The 20941-nt window shown below is 45.6% G+C and overlaps 3 protein-coding genes across 9 annotated transcripts in view; 1 reads left to right on the top strand and 2 right to left on the bottom strand.

Moving 5' to 3' along the window:
- PRPF4 (pre-mRNA splicing tri-snRNP complex factor PRPF4) overlaps window positions 1-14313 on the bottom strand; it is a 24945-nt gene extending 10632 nt beyond the window's left edge. Inside the window, exons 1-6 of one of the 4 annotated variants that reach the window (XM_077283938.1) lie at window positions 14178-14313; window positions 13147-13311; window positions 10509-10695; window positions 10185-10272; window positions 2941-3020; window positions 2552-2645 (exon numbers count right to left, since the gene is read on the bottom strand). In XM_077283938.1, the coding sequence (XP_077140053.1) occupies window positions 2552-2645; window positions 2941-3020; window positions 10185-10272; window positions 10509-10695; window positions 13147-13306 (609 nt within the window). In that variant the 5' untranslated portion in view covers window positions 13307-13311; window positions 14178-14313. Of the gene's footprint in view, window positions 1-2551; window positions 2646-2940; window positions 3021-10184; window positions 10273-10508; window positions 10696-13146; window positions 13312-14122 lie in introns of all 4 variants that reach the window. The other 3 variants (XM_077283940.1, XM_077283937.1, XM_077283939.1) reach the window with 3 other exon arrangements.
- On the top strand, window positions 14149-19912 carry CDC26 (cell division cycle 26). Of its 2 annotated transcripts, none has more exons than XM_077283956.1 (3): window positions 14149-14273; window positions 15799-15887; window positions 17709-19912. In XM_077283956.1, the coding sequence occupies exons 2-3, from the start codon at window positions 15807-15809 to the stop codon at window positions 17883-17885; spliced, it is 258 nt and encodes an 85-aa protein (XP_077140071.1). In that variant the 5' UTR covers window positions 14149-14273; window positions 15799-15806; the 3' UTR covers window positions 17886-19912. The 2 variants fall into 2 exon arrangements, with proteins under 2 accessions (XP_077140071.1, XP_077140070.1); XM_077283955.1 differs by having other exon boundaries at window positions 14204-14321.
- Window positions 19913-20941, bottom strand: part of SLC31A1 (solute carrier family 31 member 1) — a 22622-nt gene continuing 21593 nt past the window's right edge. For all 3 annotated transcript variants that reach the window (XM_077283949.1, XM_077283950.1, XM_077283951.1), the window contains exon 5: window positions 19913-20924. In XM_077283949.1, the coding sequence (XP_077140064.1) occupies window positions 20723-20924 (202 nt within the window). In that variant the 3' untranslated portion in view covers window positions 19913-20722. The remainder of the gene's footprint in view (window positions 20925-20941) is intronic.

The raw sequence follows: 20941 nt of genomic DNA, 5'->3' as shown, positions 1-20941 counted from the left end.
CTGTGGCTGTACAGTACTACTTTGCCATACGGAGAGACTCAGGAGGAACGGAGCGCAGATTTTCCTAAAATAGTTTGCAAACTCCATATACAGAGCCCTCAAATGCTAGAAAAGCAGAATCCCCCTTCAAGTGACCCCATTTTGGAACTTATACCCCTTTGGGAATTCATCTGCAGATATAGTGACGATTAACTCCATGGATGTTTCCAGAAACAAGCAGCAGTGGATGTTTGAGTGAAAATTGCAGTACTCAGAGCGCTTTCAGTCTGAGCGGTAGACACCGCAGACTCTCACATGATGCTGCAACACACAGCTTTGCCTCTTCCAGATGACTGATGAAGGTCTTGTCTCCGCAACATCTCTATTTTTGTCTGGAATTTTCTTCAATAAAAATATATATATTTTCCTGAATACATCAATACGAGTGCCAAGTGTATTTACAGTACTGCAATTTTCACTCAAACATCCACTGCTGCTTGTTTCTGGAAAACATCCATGGAGTCAAAATTGTCACTACACCTGTAGATAAATTCCCAAAGGGGTTTAAGTTCCAAAATGGGGTCACTTGAAGGAGTGTGCCTAGAGTTTAAAAAAAAAATAACCAACATCTTTGGATCCTAATTGCGCACCTTTGTCCCCAAAAGTGCCGTGTCTACTATCACATGCATGAGAGAGTTGCAAACCACCACTGTAATGACCCATAAATTGTAGTGACCAGCACACGTTGTTGTGACCAGAACACGTTGTTGTGACCAGCACACGTTGTTGTGACCAGCACACGTTGTTGTGACCAGCACACGTTGTTGTGACCAGCACACGTTGTAGTGACCAGCACACGTTGTAGTGACCAGCACACGTTGTAGTGACCAGCACACGTTGTTGTGACCAGCACACGTTGTTGTGACCAGCACACGTTGTAGTGACCAGCACACGTTGTAGTGACCAGCACACGTTGTAGTGACCAGCACACGTTGTAGTGACCAGCACACGTTGTAGTGACCAGCACGTTCTTCTGGAGACATTCACACGTAAAATGGGTGAATTATCAGCACTACAGAAATGCCAAACATGGACACTAAATGTGGTTTAGGCACACCGTGGGTCTCAGAATGGAGGAGGCATTTGGATTTGGAAGCGCAGAATTTGCTTAAAGGGAACCTGTCACCCCCAAAATCGAAGATGAGCTAAGCCCACTGTCATCAGGAGCTTATCTACAGCATTCTGTAATTCTGTAGATAAGCCCCCCGATGTATCCTGAAAGATGATAAAAAGAGATTAGATTATACTCACCTGGGGGGGGGGCGGTCCGGTCCAGGGGCCTCCCATCTTCTTACGATGACGTCCTCTTCTTGACTTCCTGCCGCGCAAAGGCGCACTTTGTCTGTCCTGTTGAGGGCAGAGCAAAGTACTGCAGTGCGCAGGCACCGGGAAAGGTCAGAGAGGCCCAGCACCTGCGCATTGCAGTACTTTACTCTGCCCTCAACAGGACAGACAAAGTGCGCCTGTGCCGGAGCCGCAGCGTGAAAACAAGATGAGGACGTCATCCTCTGAAGATAGGAGGCGCCGGAGCGGACCGCGACGCCCATCGGACCGGACCGCCCCTGGGTGAGTATAATCTAACCTCTTTCTCATCTTTCAGGATACATCGGGGGCTTATCTACAGCATTACAGAATTCTGTAGATAAGCCCCTGATGCTGGTGGGCTCAGCTCATCTTCGGTTTTGGGGGTGACAGGTTCCCTTTAATTTCATTTGGGGGCGAGGAGCCATTTAGCTTTTCCAGAGCCTTTGTGCTACCAATAACATTGAAGCCCCCTATATTTCCATTAACAGATGACAGACCTGTGTGGGGACTTGCTTTTTTGTGGATTTTGAAGCTTTTAATGGAAACATTTTACATAATGTTTCAGATCACATTTATCCAGCGCTCTATGCTGAGCACTTACATCGGTGTTTCAAACTACATCTCCAAGTGATGTGATTAAGTTGAAACCTCTGAGGGATCCATTCACTAATGAGGCAGCAGAGTGCACAAAACTGTGGCCTATCGCACTTTTATGCATGCCTAAAAAGACAGACACCGCCGTATCATAGGCAAGATGGCGTCCTCAGTGCCTCCATCTGCCTCATTATAGGGAATACCGGGAGTTACGTCTGAATCACGCATTTCAGAGATTTAAATGGAAACGCCGATGTAAGTACAGCGTAGAATACAGGATAAATGTGCGCCAAGCTTTACTGCGATTTTTGGGAGGCAGAATTATAAAAAAAAAAATAAATCAACAGCAGGTGTATATATACCGCATTGGTTGGTGACCGTGACATATATATATCAAATGTCGTTAAGGGGTGAAACAGATCTGGATCCGGTCTGATAACGCTCACACTGATACACTGTAACAAACCTTTTGAAGTGGGTTCATTCTGGAAAGATTTCCAGCCTCTGAGTATACACTAAAGTGCTTTCATGTACTGACAGCAGAGATTTTGGAAAGGAAGCATTAATAAAATGCTGCCTCTAAGTTAAAGTGTCTGCCCTCCATTCTACTCACACGCAGGGATTTGTGCAGGTCTTGTTTCTGGGATGTCCTGGTGGATTCTGGGATGACTCTGTATTCCCGGGCATTTTCCAATCGAAGCATCGCCCTGCAGAAGACGGGCATAAGGGGGGGAACAGTCATGTATACAGTAGATCTTATGGGTAAATACAGAGTGGGGGGAAATGATAACCATCCAATCACGTGGCTGCTTCCAGTCTCCAAACTACAATCTGATTGGATGGGAACATAATCCAACACGATTCATAGGAACACTCCAGGCAAACAGAGAGAGGGGGGAACGAAACAGGGACCAGCAGATATAGCACCTGATGCCCCGCAAGCCATGCCTACTTCACCAGGAGTGTTCCCTACATGGTGACGATACCAACTACACAACGTACCGAGGTAAGGAGTATCGTGCAATCCACAGTCGAGCGATCTTCAGCGTGTTCGGCCCCTCGTGATACCAAGTGTGCTGGTGCTGAAGACAAGAACAATCCACTATAAGCGGGATCCAGTGTAATGTAACCGCAGTGCGACGCAGCTTCACCAGGTCTAATGTCCACAAAGCTTCATCATTTTATACTGAAAAGCAACTTCCTAATAAATCTGTGTTACCTGCACTGATACATTGCAGCAAATGATCAGAACAAGTGAAAGTTGTGCAGCTGATGTTCACAGCTCAGAGATTATTATGTGAACCGATATACAGCAGGAAAGCCATCAGCTGGGTGTTTTCACTATTAGTTTACAACAAGCAGTGATCTTGAAATGGTCCAGAACGTTTATAAGTAACTCCTTATACAATAAATAAATGGAAATTACAAGGAATTGTACAATTTTCCCCTCCCACAAAATTGCTGAGTTTACAACAATACTACAGAGCTGCACTCACTATTCTGCTGCTGCAGTCACTGTGTACATGGGTTTACCGCAACAGAGAGGAGCCAGAAGACCATAGTGTCTGATTTCTTGTACTCCTGCACGGATTAGAAGCACTTCACCATCATATTAAAACAGTGCAGGTTTCTGCTAGAAGTGTAGGGGTCAAGCTATTCAATTGAGAGTTTCTGGAGCTTTCTTGCTTTGATGATCTCAGCTGTTCAGTGTTGGACAATCCCCTCTACTATACATACTTGCCTCTAGCAATCAGGTATTGCCAGTTTTAGTTTCATACTGCCTTGTTCTGGAGTTGGAGCTGTTGGTAGTTTGAGGAGGCGTTACAAGAGTTTTTCAACAGACTTTCTTGGTGATTTGTCTGTGGGCATATCTTCATTCTCTCATATTTCGTTTTCCCTTCCTGGTGTTCCACTCTGTTTGCGAGTGCATAGCTGTATGGTTGGTATGTTAATTTATTCCTATACGTCCTCCCTTGTTAGTCTGGTTTGTGTATTCTTAAATACCACTACTCCCCACTTCCTTGGGTGGGTGAGGGGACAGATAAAGGCTGAAAGGCTGATTTAGGAGCTCACCAAGGCATGTAGCCCCAGTGTCTTCACCATCAGAAGTAATAGGGATAGTGACCCCAGGATGTCCTGCAACAGTGCCATGACGTTAACTCTTGGGAAACCATTTTTTTCTATCCATCATGGACCCTATTACTGCTCTGGCAGGGCAACTGCAGCAACTGAGCCTTTAGGTGGCAGACCTACGTACTGTAGATTTTTTTTAGCACCTTAACTCATCTGGTTTAGGGACCGCAACTCCCAGGCAGCCCCAGACATAGCCCAAGATCGCATTGCCTGACAGGTTCTCTGGGAGGCGAGACAAGTTTGTTGTTTTCAGGAGTCATGTAAGCTACACTTTAAAGTACGTCCTCACTCCTAAGGAACCGGGGAGCAACCGGGTGGGAATCGTAATTTATCTTCTTCAGGCTGACCCCCAAGTCTGAGCATTTTGTCTCCCGGCCGACTCTCAGTCGCTTAGAACGTTTGAAGATTTTTTTTTTTTTTTTTGCATATGCTGGGTCAGATGTACCACGACTCCCTAGCCAAATTTATTCAACATCAGCTTCGGCAGGGACACCGGCCGGTGGAGGAGTATTGCTCTGAGTTTCGGGGGTAGTCCACCGATACTAAGTGGAACAATCCCGTACTCTGTACCCAGTTCTGTACAGGGCTATCAGTAAGGGTGAAGGATGCCTTTGCCCTGCATGAGACTCCGGTTTCCCTTGAGGCAGCCACGTCTTTGGCTATCCGTGTAGACCACCGTCTTCGCCAGAGACAAAGAGACACTCCAATTTGTGGGGAGGCCGGGGTCTGAGTCAAATGAGGAACCAATGCAGTTGGGTGGGGAAGCATGTTCTGTTGGTCTAACTGTAGTTTGGCGTAAAGGGGTGCGTCTGTTTTTTTTGTGCTGGAAAGGGTCATTTTGTGGGTGCTTGGCCTACCTTATCCCACAGTAATCAGCCGCCGGAAATTGAAAATCCCGGGTTGAGGGGAGGTTGGCAACCCGGGTGCACATATTTCCTCTGTGGGTAGATCCCATTTTTTTATTAGCCAAGATCTATCTGACCAAAAATAAGGTGGTCATTTCAGCCTTTCTGGGCAGTGGGGCGGGGTTTAATTTGATAGACGCCAGGTTTGTCCAGGCCCATGTCATCAAACCACATACAATGTCCGGTTATAGGATGTTTCGCCCCCAGCAGTTCGCCCCCGGGTACATCCTGTTCCTGACGCCAAGATGAGTCACCCGCTAGGGCAGTGGGGTACTCTGTAACGGGTCCAGTACTTAAAGGGGACGTTACGGTGGCTGCGACCCAGTCTGTGGCCCTGGGTGCCCAAGTAAAGGGAAAGGTCTTTAAAGGAAGTTAAAGAATAAAGTTTGTTCGTGACGCCACCTGTGGTATTCGGTCAGTGAGGACCGACGCTGCTTAAAGGGGTCCTCTGGGGTGATGGTATGGTAGCTGGATAGTATAAATTCCCACAGGTGAAGTAAATGCACCCGATGGCGAACTGCTGGGGGCAAAACATCCAAATCCCCAATGTCCAGACCTATTCCCATAATCACCATATACTCCGCACCCTTGAGACAGGGGTATTTTACTCAAGCCATCCAGGGGTTACATCTACAGGTTGGGGCCACGCACTCAGAAGGTATTGACTGTTATGTGCTAGAGGGTCTGCCCTCTCCTGTGGTTCTTGGACTACCGTTGTTCACTCTGCACAACCCTTTGGTAAATTGGCAGCATCGGGAGTTTGTAAAATGGAGTGAGTATTGTCAAGGACACTGCTTGGGCACCTAGCTAGCCAGGGTGGGTACCCAATCTCTGCCTGAATACCTGTCTTACTTTGGGGAACTTTTCAGAACAGGGGAGTCAAGAACGCCCTCCTTATCGTCCTTACGTTTACGCCATTAATTTTATACCTGGGGCCACGGTGCCAAAGAGCAGACTATATAACATCTCTGGTCCAGAGATACTATAAATCTCTGAAAGTCTGGAAAAGGGCCATATCAGACAGTCTTCATTCATTGTTGCGGGATTTTTCTTTGTAATGAAGAAGGATGGGGGGGTATTACGCCCCTGCCTAGATTTCCAAGAACTTAATCGGATCACGGTATGGGATTCATATCTTCTCACCTCAAATCTTTAACCAGATTGTAACAGCAGAATGGTTTTCTAAACTTGATCTCAGGGGGCATATAATCTCCGTTGAATTAAGGAGGGGGGGGGGGGGGGATGAGTGGAAGACAGTCTTCAATACACCTGAGGTCCACTATGAAAACATTGTGATACCATTTGGGTTGACAAATGCTCCCGCTGTCTTTCAGCACTTTGTAAATAACATCTTTAATCACATGGTAGGTAGATTTGTGGTCACCCATCTTGATGACTAATGTATTCACCTGACCTCGAGTCACATTAGGTCATGTCAGGTAGGTCCCTTTTCTAGGTTATTACTCATTGTCCGCCGGTTTTGGCATTGATCCGGCGAAAATCTGGGCGGTACTGTATTATGATCATCCTGAGGACTTTACAAAGGTTTTTTGGTTTCGCAAACTACTACCGAAAGTTCATCAAAAACTTTTCGGTAGAGGCCAAACCTCTGACGGATGTGACAAGAAAAGGGACTAACTTTTCCAAATGGTCCAGTCTGGCCAAGGAGGCATTTGATATCTTGAAAAGATGTTTTGCATCTGCGCCGATTCTTATATAGCCTGATGTCGCTCATTGTAGAAGTTGACGCGTCTGAAGTGGGGATGGGGGCTGTATTGCCACAGGATGTGTCTCCTGGTAAATGGTGTCCGTGTGCATATTTTTCTAAGGAACGGTCGTCCACTGAGAAAAACGGACATTGGTAATAGGGAACTCTTAGCAGTAAAGTGGGCTTTTGAAGAGTGGAGTGGAAGGAGCGCATCATCTGGTCAAGGTCACCACTGATCATAAAAATATTTTATATTTGAAATCTACTAAGCGTCTGACACCTTAACAGGCAAGAAGGTCATTGTTCTTCACTAGATTCAACTTTTTTGTGACATATAGGCCGGGAATAAAAACATTAAGGCAGATGTTTTCCTAGGGGTGGAGATAATTGTGACCTGGTCCCTTTACTACAGAAAGGGATAGTTAGTGCTTCTATAAGTTCTGACCTTGACAAAGAGGTTGTAGAGGCTCAGGGGGGGCGCCCCTACTGCCTGTCCGTTAGGTAAACTGTTCGTACCTGTGAATCTGAGTCTTAAAGTTTTGAGTGAACATCATGATTTTGCTCTTGGCCGGACATCCCGGTAATAAAGCCACTAGACATCTCCTCACCCGGCGTTTCTGGTAGTCAGAGGTACAGTACAGACCAAAAGTTTGGACATACCTTCTCATTTAAAGATTTTTCTGTATTTTCATGACTATGAAAATGGTAAATTCACAATGAAGGCATCAAAACTATGAATTAACACATGTGGAATTATATACTTAACAAAAAAGTGTGAAACAACTGAAAATATGTCTTATATTCTAGGTTCTTCAAAGTAGCCACCTTTTGCTTTGATGACTGCTTTGCACACTCTTGGCATTCTCTTGATGGTATTATGGCAAGAAAAAAGCAGCTAAGTAAAGAAAAACGAGTGGCCATCATTACTTTAAGAAGTGAAGGTCAGTCAAATTGGGCAAACTTTGAAAGTGTCACCAAGTGCAGTGGCAAAAACCATCAAGCGTTACAAAGAAACTGGCTCACATGAGGACCGCCCCAGGAAAGGAAGACCAAGAGTCACCTCTGCTTCTGAGGATAAGTTTATCTGAGTCACCAGCCTCAGAAATCGCAGGTTAACAGCAGCTCAGATTAGAGACCAGGTCAAAGCCAAACAGAGTTCTAGCAGCAGACACATCTCTACAACAACTGTTAAAAGAAGACTTTGTGCAGCAGGCCTTCATGGTAAAATATCTGCTAGGAAATCACTGCTAGGGACAGGCAACAAGCAGAAGAGACTAGTTTGGGCTAAAGAACACAAGGAATAGACATTAGAGCAGTGGAAATCTGTTCTTTAGCCTGATGAGTCCAAATTTGAAATCTTTGGTTCCAACCACCGTGTCTTTGTGCGACACAGAAAAGGTGAACGTATGGACTCTACATGCCTGGTTCCCACCGTGAAGCATGGAGGAGGAGGTGTGATGTGTGGGGGTGCTTTGCTGGTGACACTGTTAGGGATTTATTCAAAATTAAAGGCATACTGAACCAGCATGACTACCACAGCATCTTGCAGCGGCATGCTATTCCATCCGGTTTGCGTTTAGTTGGAACATCATTTATTTTTCAATAGGACAATGACCCCCAAACACACCTCCAGGCTGTGTAAGGGCTGCTTGACCAAGGAGAGTGATGGGGTGCTACGCCAGATGACCTGGCCTCCACAGTCACTAGACCCGAACCCAATCGAGATGGTTTGGGGTGAGCTGGACCGCAGAGTGAAGGCAAAAGTGCCAACAAGTGCTAAGCATCTCTGGGAACTCCTTCAAGATTGTTGGAAGACCATTCCCGGTAACTACTTCTTGTAGCTCATCAAGAGAATGCCAAGAGTGTGCAAAGCAGTCATCAAAGCAAAAGGTGGCTACTTTGAAGAACCTAGAATATAAGACATATTTTCAGTGTTTCACACTTTTTTGTTAAGTATATAATTCCACATGTGTTAATTCATAGTTTTGATGCCTTCAGTGTGAATGTACAATTTTCATAGTCATGAAAATACAGAAAAATCTTTAAATGAGAAGTTGTGTTCAAACTTTTGGTCTGTACTGTACATCAAGATGTTCGGGAGTATGTAGCTGCCTGCAGTGTCTGTGCGCGTTCTAAAAACTCTCATACTAGTATATGTAGGTCTTACCAACCAGTGGAGATTCCCATTAGACCTTGGACTCATTTGTCAGATTTCTTCACGGATCTACCAATATGTTCAGGTAATACTGTACTTTTGGTGATGTAGACAGATTCAGCAATATGTCTCATGTCATTGATATGCGCTTTGCCCAATGCCATGGCGCTAATTTTCAGCAAATTGATAAACTACATGGGATTCCTACAGCTATTGCTTCTGACCGGGGAAGGGGGGGGGGGGGGCGGGCTTGCCAGCGTTCGTATCATACTGCATGGCTCAGGAGTTTGAATGTGTAGGTTGCTTGAGGAGGCATTGGGAGTGTTGTTCAGAAGACTTTTGCTTGGTGATTTGTCTGTGTGCATATCCGCAACCTCCCCTATTTGTTTTTTCTTTCCTTTACTTCCCAGTGTTCACTCTGTTTGTGAGTGCATATTTGTATGATTGGTATTTTCATTTACTCCTGTACACCTTCCTTTGTTAGTCTTTTTTGAGTATTCTTATACTCTACAACTCCCCACTTCTATCGGTGGGGGAGGGGGACAGATCTAGTGCGGATTCAGGAGCTCAGCAAGGCACGTGGCCATGGCATCTTCATCATCAGAAGTAACCTGGGGAGCAGGGTTTGCTAGGGCACCCCTAGCCCTGGGAAATAATGCAACAGTGCCGTGACACACACATTACTGATCCTGTACTGATTCCAAGTTAAACTCCAGAGCTGCACTCAATATTCTGCTGGTGCAGTCACTGTGTACATACATTACTGATCCTGAGTTACATCCTATATTATACCCCAGAGCTGCACTCACTATTCTGCTGGTGCAGTCATCACTCTGTATAAACATTACATTACTGATCCTGAGTTACATCCTGTATTATACCCCAGAGCTGCACTCACTATTCTGCTGGTGCAGTCACTCTGTATATACATTACTGATCCTGAGTTACATCCTGTATTATACCCCAGAGCTGCACTCACTATTCTGCTGGTGCAGTCACTGAGTATATATGTTACTTATATGTACTAATCCTCAGTTACAGAGTCCATTATGCTATACTAAATATTCTGGTTGTTATGGGAAGCAGTTAGCAAGCTTGATACCAACCAGACTTTTGTGCCCATCCTGTGCCCTATAATGAAGGGAGACATTCCCTACATCAGATAACTGGACAGCCACTGGTATAAATACAAAGCCAACAAATCAAATCAGAAGTGCAGATGCTGAACAAGCATGGAGCTTTCAGAGGGATTTCAGCTCTGGAACAGCAGAATTGTGAAAAGAACTCTGATGTAATACAAAATTAAAAACCACAATACAATTGCCAATATGGACCTCCAACATACCTCTTCCCGTGAGGCTTTGGATTTCTCATCTTCCTTCTTGGTTTTCTTCAGGGCATCTGTGCCGACAACAGAGAGAACGTTTCGCAATCTGCAAAGCAGAGTGATTATTTGACATCAATCACTGTGTGATGGAAAGGTCTAGAAGTCTGACAGAAGGGGTTCAGAAAACTGTTCCAAGATCCCTGCTATCAGTCATTGAATTGGAAAATTCAATGTTCAGCTGACACGAGGGCACGATTTGTTACAACAGACCGTTGTGATACACTGTAGTGAGACCTGCACAAGTAGGACATCAGAAAGGCTTTACTGCACACACTCTCTCACCTTTCTCTACGCTCTGCCGGCCCCTCTCCAAACAGAGTGATGGGCTCCCCGAGGGCCCTCAGACAGGCCTTCACCTCAGAGTCATCGGTGGACACATTGATCTGTCGCGCTCGCTTCCTGCGCTCGAACTCGGCGAGTACTTCCGCCTGTCTCTCACTGATGTGTTCTTCAAGGTCAAATGACTCCCCTAAGGAAGAAGTGGAATTAGAGGACTCCATAGAAAAAGTTTAGCAACTTTCTATTATGCTTCCCGTTACCTTTTCTGATCAATTTCAACATCACTGCTTGCTGTCAGTGAGTAACGACACCCCTATTTACATTCAGAAGCTGATCACTTGTCCTGTTATCACAGCTGAAGGTTGGTCACAATTGCATGCAGTCTATGTACCCCTCCAGCTTAATGGGTTATCTCCATAGAAAAATCAAGTTATTCCCTCTCCTCTGCAAAGGAGATAACTTGATTGCAGGGGGTCCACTGTGGCATACCCAGCGATCCCGGGATAGCGGCTCTGCAGCACTGCCCCGAATAGAGCAGAGATACGCATGCTCGAACTCTACTCCATTCACTGTCTATGGGGCTGCAGGAAATAACTGACCGCACTTCAATAAATATTGAAGAGGTCAAGCATGCGCATCTCCACTCTACTCCAAATTTTAGGGTCCCAGTGATCATCATCTTATCCCACCTCCTATATACAGGTCCTTCTCAAAAAATTAGCATATAGTGTTAAATTTCATTATTTACCATAATGTAATGATTACAATTAAACTTTCATATATTATAGATTCATTATCCACCAACTGAAATTTGTCAGGTCTTTTATTGTTTTAATACTGATGATTTTGGCCTACAACTCCTGATAACCCAAAAAACCTGTCTCAATAAATTAGCATATTTCACCCGTCCAATCAAATAAAAGTGTTTTTTAATAGCAAACAAAAAAACCATCAAATAATAATGTTCAGTTATGCACTCAATACTTGGTCGGGAATCCTTTGGCAGAAATGACTGCTTCAATGCGGCGTGGCATGGAGGCAATCAGCCTGTGACACTGCTGAGATGTTATGGAGGCCCAGGATGCTTCAATAGCGGCCTTAAGCTCATCCAGAGTGTTGGGTCTTGCGTCTCTCAACTTTCTCTTCACAATATCCCACAGATTCTCTATGGGGTTCAGGTCAGGAGAGTTGGCAGGCCAATTGAGCACAGTAATACCATGGTCAGTAAACCATTTACCAGTGGTTTTGGCACTGTGAGCAGGTGCCAGGTCGTGCTGAAAAATGAAATCTTCATCTCCATAAAGCATTTCAGCCGATGGAAGCATGAAGTGCTCCAAAATCTCCTGATAGCTAGCTGCATTGACCCTGCCCTTGATGAAACACAGTGGACCAACACCAGCAGCTGACATGGCACCCCACACCATCACTGACTGTGGGTACTTGACACTGGACTTCAGGCATTTTGGCATTTCCTTCTCCCCAGTCTTCCTCCAGACTCTGGCACCTTGATTTCCGAATGACATGCAAAATTTGCTTTCATCAGAACAAAGTACTTGGGACCACTTAGCAACAGTCCAGTGCTGCTTCTCTGTAGCCCAGGTCAGGCGCTTCTGCCGCTGTTTATGGTTCAAAAGTGGCTTTACCTGGGGAATGCGGCACCTGTAGCCCATTTCCTGCACACGCCTGTGCACGGTGGCTCTGGATGTTTCCACACCAGACTCAGTCCACTGCTTCCTCAGGTTCCCCAAGGTCTGGAATCGGTCCTTCTCCACAATCTTCCTCAGGGTCCGGTCACCTCTTCTCGTTGTACAGCGTTTTCTGCCACATTTTTTCCTTCCAACAGACTTACCATTGAGGTGCCTTGATACAGCACTCTGGGAACAGCCTATTTGTTGAGAAATTTCTTTCTGGGTCTTACCCTCTTGCTTGAGGGTGTCAATGATGGCCTTCTTGACATCTGTCAGGTCGCTAGTCTTACCCATGATGGGGGTTTTGAGTAATGAACCAGGCAGGGAGTTTTTAAAAGCTTCAGGTATCTTTTGCATGTGTTTAGAGTTAATTAGTTGATTCAGAAGATTAGGGTAATAGGTCGTTTAGAGAACCTTTTCTTGATATGCTAATTTATTGAGACAGGTTTTTTGGGTTATCAGGAGTTGTAGGCCAAAATCATCAGTATTAAAACAATAAAAGACCTGACAAATTTCAGTTGGTGGATAATGAATCTATAATATATGAAAGTTTAATTGTAATCATTACATTATGGTAAATAATGAAATTTAACACTATATGCTAATTTTTTGAGAAGGACCTGTATTACTTGATTTTTTGAAAATAACCCCTTAACAGCACCAGTGCACATGCTGATGATTTGTTACAATGTATCAGTGCAGATAAAATGCATCCGACTGAAGTCATAGGATTGTGAAGACTGGTTGCAATTGCAGGAAACCCTCGCCTTGTAAGCATTGCTAGGTCTGTAACAATTTTAACCCTCTGGATGTAAACAGGAATGATTCCATTCACTGACTGCAAGCAAAGATCTTGAAAATAAAAAGACAATGCAAATTTGAAAGTGACAACTTTTCATGATAAATCCTGGAGAACGATCAGCAACGTATCGGTAAGACAATGTCTCAGTCACCTCCTCCGATATTGATGTTCCCGGACTCTATGCCAGCCCTCACAGCGGCTTTCCCCAGAGACGTCTCCCCCTTGGAGATTCGCTCCTTTTCTTTATCTGCCAAACTGCCGTAGAAAATACGAGACTTCTTCACCACAGGTGCTCCCTCATCGTCCGACATGTCTGCTGTGGAAGAGGAAAAACACTATAATAAATGAGGGTCTATTATATTAGGGGTCCGTTCTGGGTGGATATAAGGTTCAGGGCTCCGTTAAGGGGCTGTAATAAGGTTTGGGGCCTATGGTCAGCGGCCGCTATAAGGTTAGGGGGCTTCTGTATAAGGTTAGGGAGCCTTGGGTTTGCGGTGGCAATAAGGTTAGGGGCTTCGCTATAGGGTTAGGGGGCTCCGCTATAAGGTCAGGGGGCTCCGCTATAAGGTCAGGGGGCTCCGCCATAAGGTTAGGGGCCTCCGCCATAAGGTTAGGGGGCTCCGCCATAAGGTTAGGGGGCTCCGCTATAAGGTTAGGAGCTCCGCTATAAGGTTAGGGGGCTCCGCCATAAGGTTAGGGGGCTCAGCTATAAGGTTAGGAGCTCCGCTATAAGGTTAGGGGGCTCCGCCATAAGGTTAAGGAGATCCGCTATAAGTTTAGGGAGATCCGCCATAAGGTTAGGGGCTCAGCTATAAGGTTAGGGGGCTCCGCCATAAGGTTAGGGGGCTCCGCCATAAGGTTAGGGGGCTCAGCTATAAGGTTAGGGGGCTCAGCTAACGTTAGGGGGCCGGTATTTCTGTCACCCCCATGGTTGATGTCCTCTCTCTGACACACTAAATATCACTAATAATGAGGCAGCTTTTCCTGTCCGGGGTCTCGGCTACACAAGGCAGGGGCAGGTACAGACAGCACTGAGGCGCTATACTGAGGAGCTCAGTCCCCACTGGCTGCTGACAGAACATGACAGAACATGACGCCGGTGAGGGGAGATTAATGTCAGGAATTACCGGAGAAATAACGCCAATTATCCGCTCTCCACCTCCAACAGCCGCTACACGTTACCTTAACTGTTTCCGGGTCATCAGAGGGGGGAAATGACGGACACCGGAAGTCAGAAGAGAGGGCGGAAGTAGCTGTGGTGCCAGGAAGACAGGACAGGTGAGGAGACCGAGGAGGGTGATGTGCCCTGGACAGAGTGCGCAAGAGGTACAGCTGAGATGCATCCATCATAACTGTATCTAGGATTAGATACACGGCTCAGCAGACAGTATCACACAGGACAGGATTAGATACACGGCTCAGCAGACAGTATCACACAGGACAGGATTAGATACACGGCTCAGCAGACAGTATCACACAGGACAGGATTAGATACACGGCTCAGCAGACAGTATCACACAGTATAGGATTAGATACAAGGCTCAGCAGACAGTATCACACAGGAGAGGATTAGATACACGGCTCAGCAGACAGTATCACACAGGATAGGATTAGATACACGGCTCAGCAGACAGTATCACACAGAATAGGATTAGATACACGGCTCAGCAGACAGTATCACACAGGATAGGATTAGATACACAGCTCAGCAGACAGTATCACACAGGATAGGATTAGATACACGGCTCAGCAGTCAGTATCACACAGGATAGGATTAGATACACGGCTCAGCAGACAGTATCACACAGAATAGGATTAGATACACGGCTCAGCAGACAGTATCACACAGGATAGGATTAGATACACAGCTCAGCAGACAGTATCACACAGAATAGGATTAGATACACGGCTCAGCAGACAGTATCACACAGGATAGGATTAGATACACGGCTCAGCAGTCAGTATCACACAGGATAGGATTAGATACACGGCTCAGCAGACAGTATCACACAGAATAGGATTAGATACACGGCTCAGCAGACAGTATCACACAGGATAGGATTAGATACACGGCTCAGTAGACAGTATCACACAGGATAGGATTAGATACACGGCTCAGCAGACAGTATCACACAGAATAGGATTAGATACACGGCTCAGCAGACAGTATCACACAGAATAGGATTAGATACACGGCTCAGCAGACAGTATCACACAGAATAGGATTAGATACACGGCTCAGCAGACAGTATCACACAGAATAGGATTAGATACACGGCTCAGCAGACAGTATCACACAGGATAGGATTAGATACACAGCTCAGCAGACAGTATCCCACAGGATAGGATTAGATACATAGCTCAGCAGTCAGTATCACACGATAGGATTAGATACACGGCTCAGCAGTCAGTATCACACAGGATAGGATTAGATACAGAGCTCAGCAGAGAGTATCACACAGGAGAGGATTAGATACACAGCTCAGCAGACAGTATCACACAGGATAGGATTAGATACAGAGCTCAGCAGACAGTATCACACAGGATAGGATTAGATACACGGCTCAGCAGACAGTATCACACAGGATAGGATTAGATACACAGCTCAGCAGACAGTATCACACAGGAGAGGATTAGATACACGGCTCAGCAGACAGTATCACACAGGATAGGATTAGATACACAGCTCAGCAGACAGTATCGCAGGATAGGATTAGATACATGGCTCAGCAGACATGATGGGGGTAGTAGTCTTATAGTTGCATTACTCTGCTGTATACTAACAGCTCTTCCCTCTGTGCAGTTTATAAGATGCTACGCAGGAAGCCCACCCGCCTGGAGCTGAAACTGGATGACATTGAGGAGTTTGAGAACATCCGGAAAGATCTGGAGGTGAGAAAAGTAGAATAGTCCCCAATCCTCTCCCTCTGTTGGATATTGCACTGTCACCCTGTGGTGAGGAGATTTCTATGCAGAAATTGATTTCTGGTTCTGAGAACAATGAAGGGGTTCGTTATGTTATAAGTAACACTTTTCTAGTATACTTTATTTCAGATCACCACTGTATAAAAAAATTTGTGCTTCCTGTCAGTGAATGGAAACGTTTCACGTGTGTTACAATTGTATATTATTATTAATTTATATAGCACCATTAATTCCATGGTGCTGTACATGTGAAAAGGGGCTACATACAGGGTTATAGATATCGTTAACAGTAAACAAATTTACAATGACAGACTGGTACAGAGGGGAGAGGACCCTGTCCTTGCGGACTTACATTCTTCGGGATAATGGGGAAGACACAGGAGGTCGCGGTGCTGCAGCTCGGGTGGTGGTGAGGCGGCGGCGACGACGTGGCAGCAGCTCGGGTGGTTGGTGAGGCAGCAGAATGGTTATTGCAGGCTGTAGGCTTTCCTGAAGAGATGGGTTTTCGGGTTCCGTCTGAAGGATCCGAGGGGTGGTGGATAGTCGGACATGTTGAGGCATGGAATTGCCCTAGGATGGGGGATATTCGGGAGAAATATTGGAGGCTGTTGTGTGAGGAACGAATAAGTGTGGAGGAGAGTAGGAGGTCTTGGGAGGATTGGAGAGTACGTGAGGGTAGATAGTGGGAGACTAGTTCAGAGATATAGGGAGGGGACAGGTTGTGGATGGCTTTGTAGGTCAGTGTTAGTAGTTTGAACTGGATTGGTTGGGGAATTGGGAGCCAGTGGAGGGATTTGCAGAGGGGAGGAGAGGTGGATTAGCCAAGCAGCAGAGTTGAGGACAGACTGGAGTGGTGCAAGGGTGTTAGCGGGGAGGCCACAGAGGAGGGTGTTGCAGTAGTCGAGGCGGGAGATGATTAGGGTATGCACAAGAGTTTTAGTAGATTGTGCGCTGAGGAAGGGACGGATTCTGGCAATATTTTTGAGTTGGAGGCGACAGGACGTGGCAAGAGTTTGAAGGACAGGGCAGACTCGAGAGTTACCCCGAGGCAGCGGATTTCAGGTGCGGGCGAGAGCGCGATGCCGTTTACCATAATAGATCAGGTAGGGGGGGGATACGTGAGATGGGGGAAAGATGATGAGTTCGGTTTTGTCTACATTGAGTTTTAGGAAGCGAGAGGTGAAGAAGGAGGATATGGCTGACAGATACTCCAGGATTCAGGACAGGAGAGAGGCGACATCTGAGCCAGAGAGGTAGATCTGAGTGTCGTCCGCATACAGGTGGTACTGGAAGCCATGGGACTTTGATTTGTCCTAGGCCAAGGGTATAGATGGAAAAAAGCAGGGGCCCTAGGACAGAGCCTTGGGGGACTCCAACAGAGAGGGGGCGGGTGAGGAGGTAGTGTGGGAGTGGGAAACGCTAAATGTGCGGTTGGAAAGTTATGAGGCAATCCAGGACAGGACAAGGCCTTTGATGCCGAGGGAAGAAAGAATCTGTAGCAGTAGCCGACTGTGTCGAATGCAGTGGACAGGTTGAGAAGGAGGAGGATGGAGAACTGTCTGTTAGCTTTGGCTGTGAGTGAGTCATTAGTAATTTTGGTCAGAGCAGTTTCGGTGGAGTGGTGGGGGCGGAAGCCAGATTGGAGGTATATGTCAGAAAATGCTCTGTGATTGCAGACTGATACGGTGTAACAAACTATCAGGGTCGGGAGAGATGGAGATTGTCTAGAATGAATACTCAGCTGTGAAAATAATTTTTTCTGTTACCACGGTGTCCTTTTCTCTGCAGAGTCGGAAGAAGCAGCGGGAGGAGGTGGACCTGTCATCCAATGAGCCAGACGCTGCCGCAGTCCCCCTCAGCACTGATGCGAAGACGCGAGAGCAGACTATACACGATAGAATTGGGTACAAGCCACAGCCAAAACCCAACAGTCACACAACACAGTTTGGAAACTTTGAGTTCTAGCATCTGGGGGGACTCCAGCAATTAAGACTTTGCTGTCCCATTGATGGAGGGGCTCCTAGAACAGAGATGAACAATGTGCATCAATGTCACCTATAACCTGTGGCCCACTGGGGTTTTTCACTTTCTTACTTTAGTGAACTGGGGTTTGGATGTGAAAACTGGATTTATTAACGTATTGTAACAGGCAAAATGTTGCAGAATATGGACCCCAGGGGTTGTGCATGGAGGGAGGATGGCATTTAAAAGAAAATGAAATATGCAGGGTTCAAAAATTTATATTAGTGGCATAACCGTTTAAGAAAGGATATTTTAACATCTATATTTGATCTGCAATTGCTTGCCTCCTGTTGTCAGCCATTACCAGGGAGAATCCATGGGCCTGATGAAAGTGACTGTTCAGTGCAGAGACACGAACCTTGATTAAAGTAATCGTTCTCCCTTTGAGCCCTTGTCTCCCCCAGTGGCTCTTTGTCTTCCTTCTACACACCAGGCTTAATGGTCAGTATGCTGCACAACAGACCAATCCTTATGTAGCCCAGAACAAAATCTGCATTCGCTTTGCTTGGGGTCATATTCAGACTGGAGCATGATGGTAACAAAATCTCATGACCCGAAATACCAACGGTGTAGGGATCAATGATGTCACTTTTGGTAATTAAACTCTGAAAACATAATACAAGCTAAATAAATCAGGAATCTGTTATATTGTGGTATAATAGCACTTAATATTATACTTCCAGAGCTGCACTCACTATTCTGCTTGGGCAATCACTGTGTACATACATTACAGATCCTGAGTTACATCCTGTATTATACTCCAGAGCTGCACTTCACTATTCCACTAGTTGTTGAAAACTCTTGGCTTGCTTTTATAGACAGACACCTGAACAATAAAGAATGCTTTCACACTGCATTCTGGCATCCGCAGTCTACTATGTCTGAGTGCCGCCTCCAGTAGGTTTACAGGCCTGAAAATAATGCACGTGAGAGCACACTTTCACGCTGTGAGCACCATGAGGGTATGTTTCCACAGTAAGTAAACGCTGCTTGTTTGACGCTGCAGCATCAAACAAGCAGCGTCCAGATGTTCCAGCATAGTGGAGGGGATTTTAGGAAATCCCGTCTCCACTATGCGTGGAAACCCGCACGCGGCGGCCCTGCGACTCCGGACATGCTGCGCGTCTTTTAAGATCGCAGCATGTCCGTACACCTTGCAGAGACGCAGCGTCCCCGCAAGGCATATCACAGGGCCCTATGGCGAGGGGTGCGATGATCCCGGATGTGCCGCCCCTCCGGACCGTGGAGCCATACCCTTAGGGTATGTGTCCACGCTCAGGATTGCTTCAGGATTTGGTCAGGATTTTATGCAGGTAAAATCCTGACCAAATCTGCACCTGAGGTTACTGGCAGGTCACCTGCATTGTCCTTGAGTTTTTTCTGCAATGTAAGGACATGCTGCGTTCTTAAAAGACGCGCCGCATGTGAGTTTTCTCGGGTGTGCCACATGCGTCTTTTACTGCATAGTGGAGACGGGATTTCATGAAATCCCCTCCACTATGCTGTAACATCTGGACGCTGCGTTTTTTTAGGCATGCTGCGTCAAAAACGCAGCGTTTCATGAACGTGGACACATATCCTTATAGTCTATGGCCCCGTTGGCACATGTCCAAATCCCAGTTTTGTGTAGGCTTCGGACGCAAGTCCCGACGTGGCCAACAAACAAGTGCCAGAAAGCCCCCTTAGCTGAGCTCTTTTAGCACAGTAGTGGGGTACTTTGATTTTCCTAAATCAGTTGACAATATATTAACTACGGAACGGCGAAAGTTTTCAGCTTTGATGCTGATAAAAGTGTAAATGCAGCTCTGTAGTATAAGTCAGGATGCAATTAATCAGTGTCTGTTTTTTTAAATGTAAAGTATAATTATGAAACCTCTTTGGAATTTGTGGTTTGGTTATATTTCTGACTTCATATTTTTAGTTTAATCACCACTATCAGTTTGAAAATTAAATAAATGAAAATCACACCATTTGCAAACTGCCACTATTAATATTTTATTAAAAGGATTGAATATTTTTAAGGTTTCAACTATTGGAACAAAAAAAACAAAACAATCATACATTTATTCTCTAGAAAATATATACGGTACATAAAATAAGATTTTAAATAAAAAAAGCTGAAACTTAAAAAAGAAGATTTTTGTAATCTACATTACAGGTCACTTTTGTGACAACTTCATTTTGTTTTTGAGTCTATCTTTTGTACTGCACCTAATTGTCAAAAAAAGGGTAAATTGAGATCTTGAGAAGATCCTCGGGGGTGTGACTGCAGGGGAGGGGCTTACATGCCATTGGCAAGTAAAGATTCACCTGTATAGGCAATTGATTTTTAGTAATTACGTATAATTGTGATTGAAATGGAATTTGTCTTAAAAATAGGATGAATTAAAAATAGAAAACATCACCGATTGGATATGGATTTACATAATTAAGGAATTGTCCAAGTCGACCATCAACTAGGATTATAAGGCTTGGATTGCATCAATTGTGCCCCCTACTGGTTAAGGGAGACATTGACAGAGTAATTCGAGGAACAGAAATGACAGCGGTGTGTTCCTCAAGGAACAGACCATAGACAATCCATTACTGGCAAAGGCGTGGTCAAGAAATCCTTAAGTACGAGGACATCAAGGTGAAAGTAATAGACATCTGATATAAGATAAAGGCATCGGAGGATTTGGTTGCGTTGGTCGCCCATCATCATTTGTCAAGGAGGCAGAGCTCTGTGCCAGAGTCTCCAGATGTCCCATCACCCAAAGCCTTGGGGTGCCGACCCTTCATTAATGGCAATGTTCAGTTATATCCACCACCACAGCCTTCTTCCAGCTGAAGAGGAAGTAGCCGGTGCCTGCTCCGGCTGCCACGGCGATGCACAGGTAGGCGTTGTAGGTCATGAATACCAACATAAGGAAGTAGCTGACCACGACTTGGATGATGTGCAGAAAGGTCTGGAAAACGTGGGGCAGGCTCAGCATCTGCTGTCTGGATGAAAGAATAAA

The sequence above is a fragment of the Ranitomeya variabilis genome, chromosome 2, assembly GCF_051348905.1.
Source record: "Ranitomeya variabilis isolate aRanVar5 chromosome 2, aRanVar5.hap1, whole genome shotgun sequence".
Taxonomy (NCBI): Eukaryota; Metazoa; Chordata; class Amphibia; order Anura; family Dendrobatidae; genus Ranitomeya; species Ranitomeya variabilis.
Note: the sequence above shows the minus strand (reverse complement) of the source record. Positions and strands in the feature narration are given on the sequence as shown.

What these genes read in the sequence shown, in the direction of transcription:
- CDC26 (XM_077283956.1), top strand. Translation starts at nt 15,807, where the DNA reads ATGCTACGCAGGAAGCCCACCCGCCTGGAGCTGAAACTGGATGACATT. An exon ending in ACATCCGGAAAGATCTGGAG is followed by an intron (nt 15,888 to 17,708) that starts GTGAGAAAAGTA and finishes TTTTCTCTGCAG; the next exon opens with AGTCGGAAGAAGCAGCGGGA.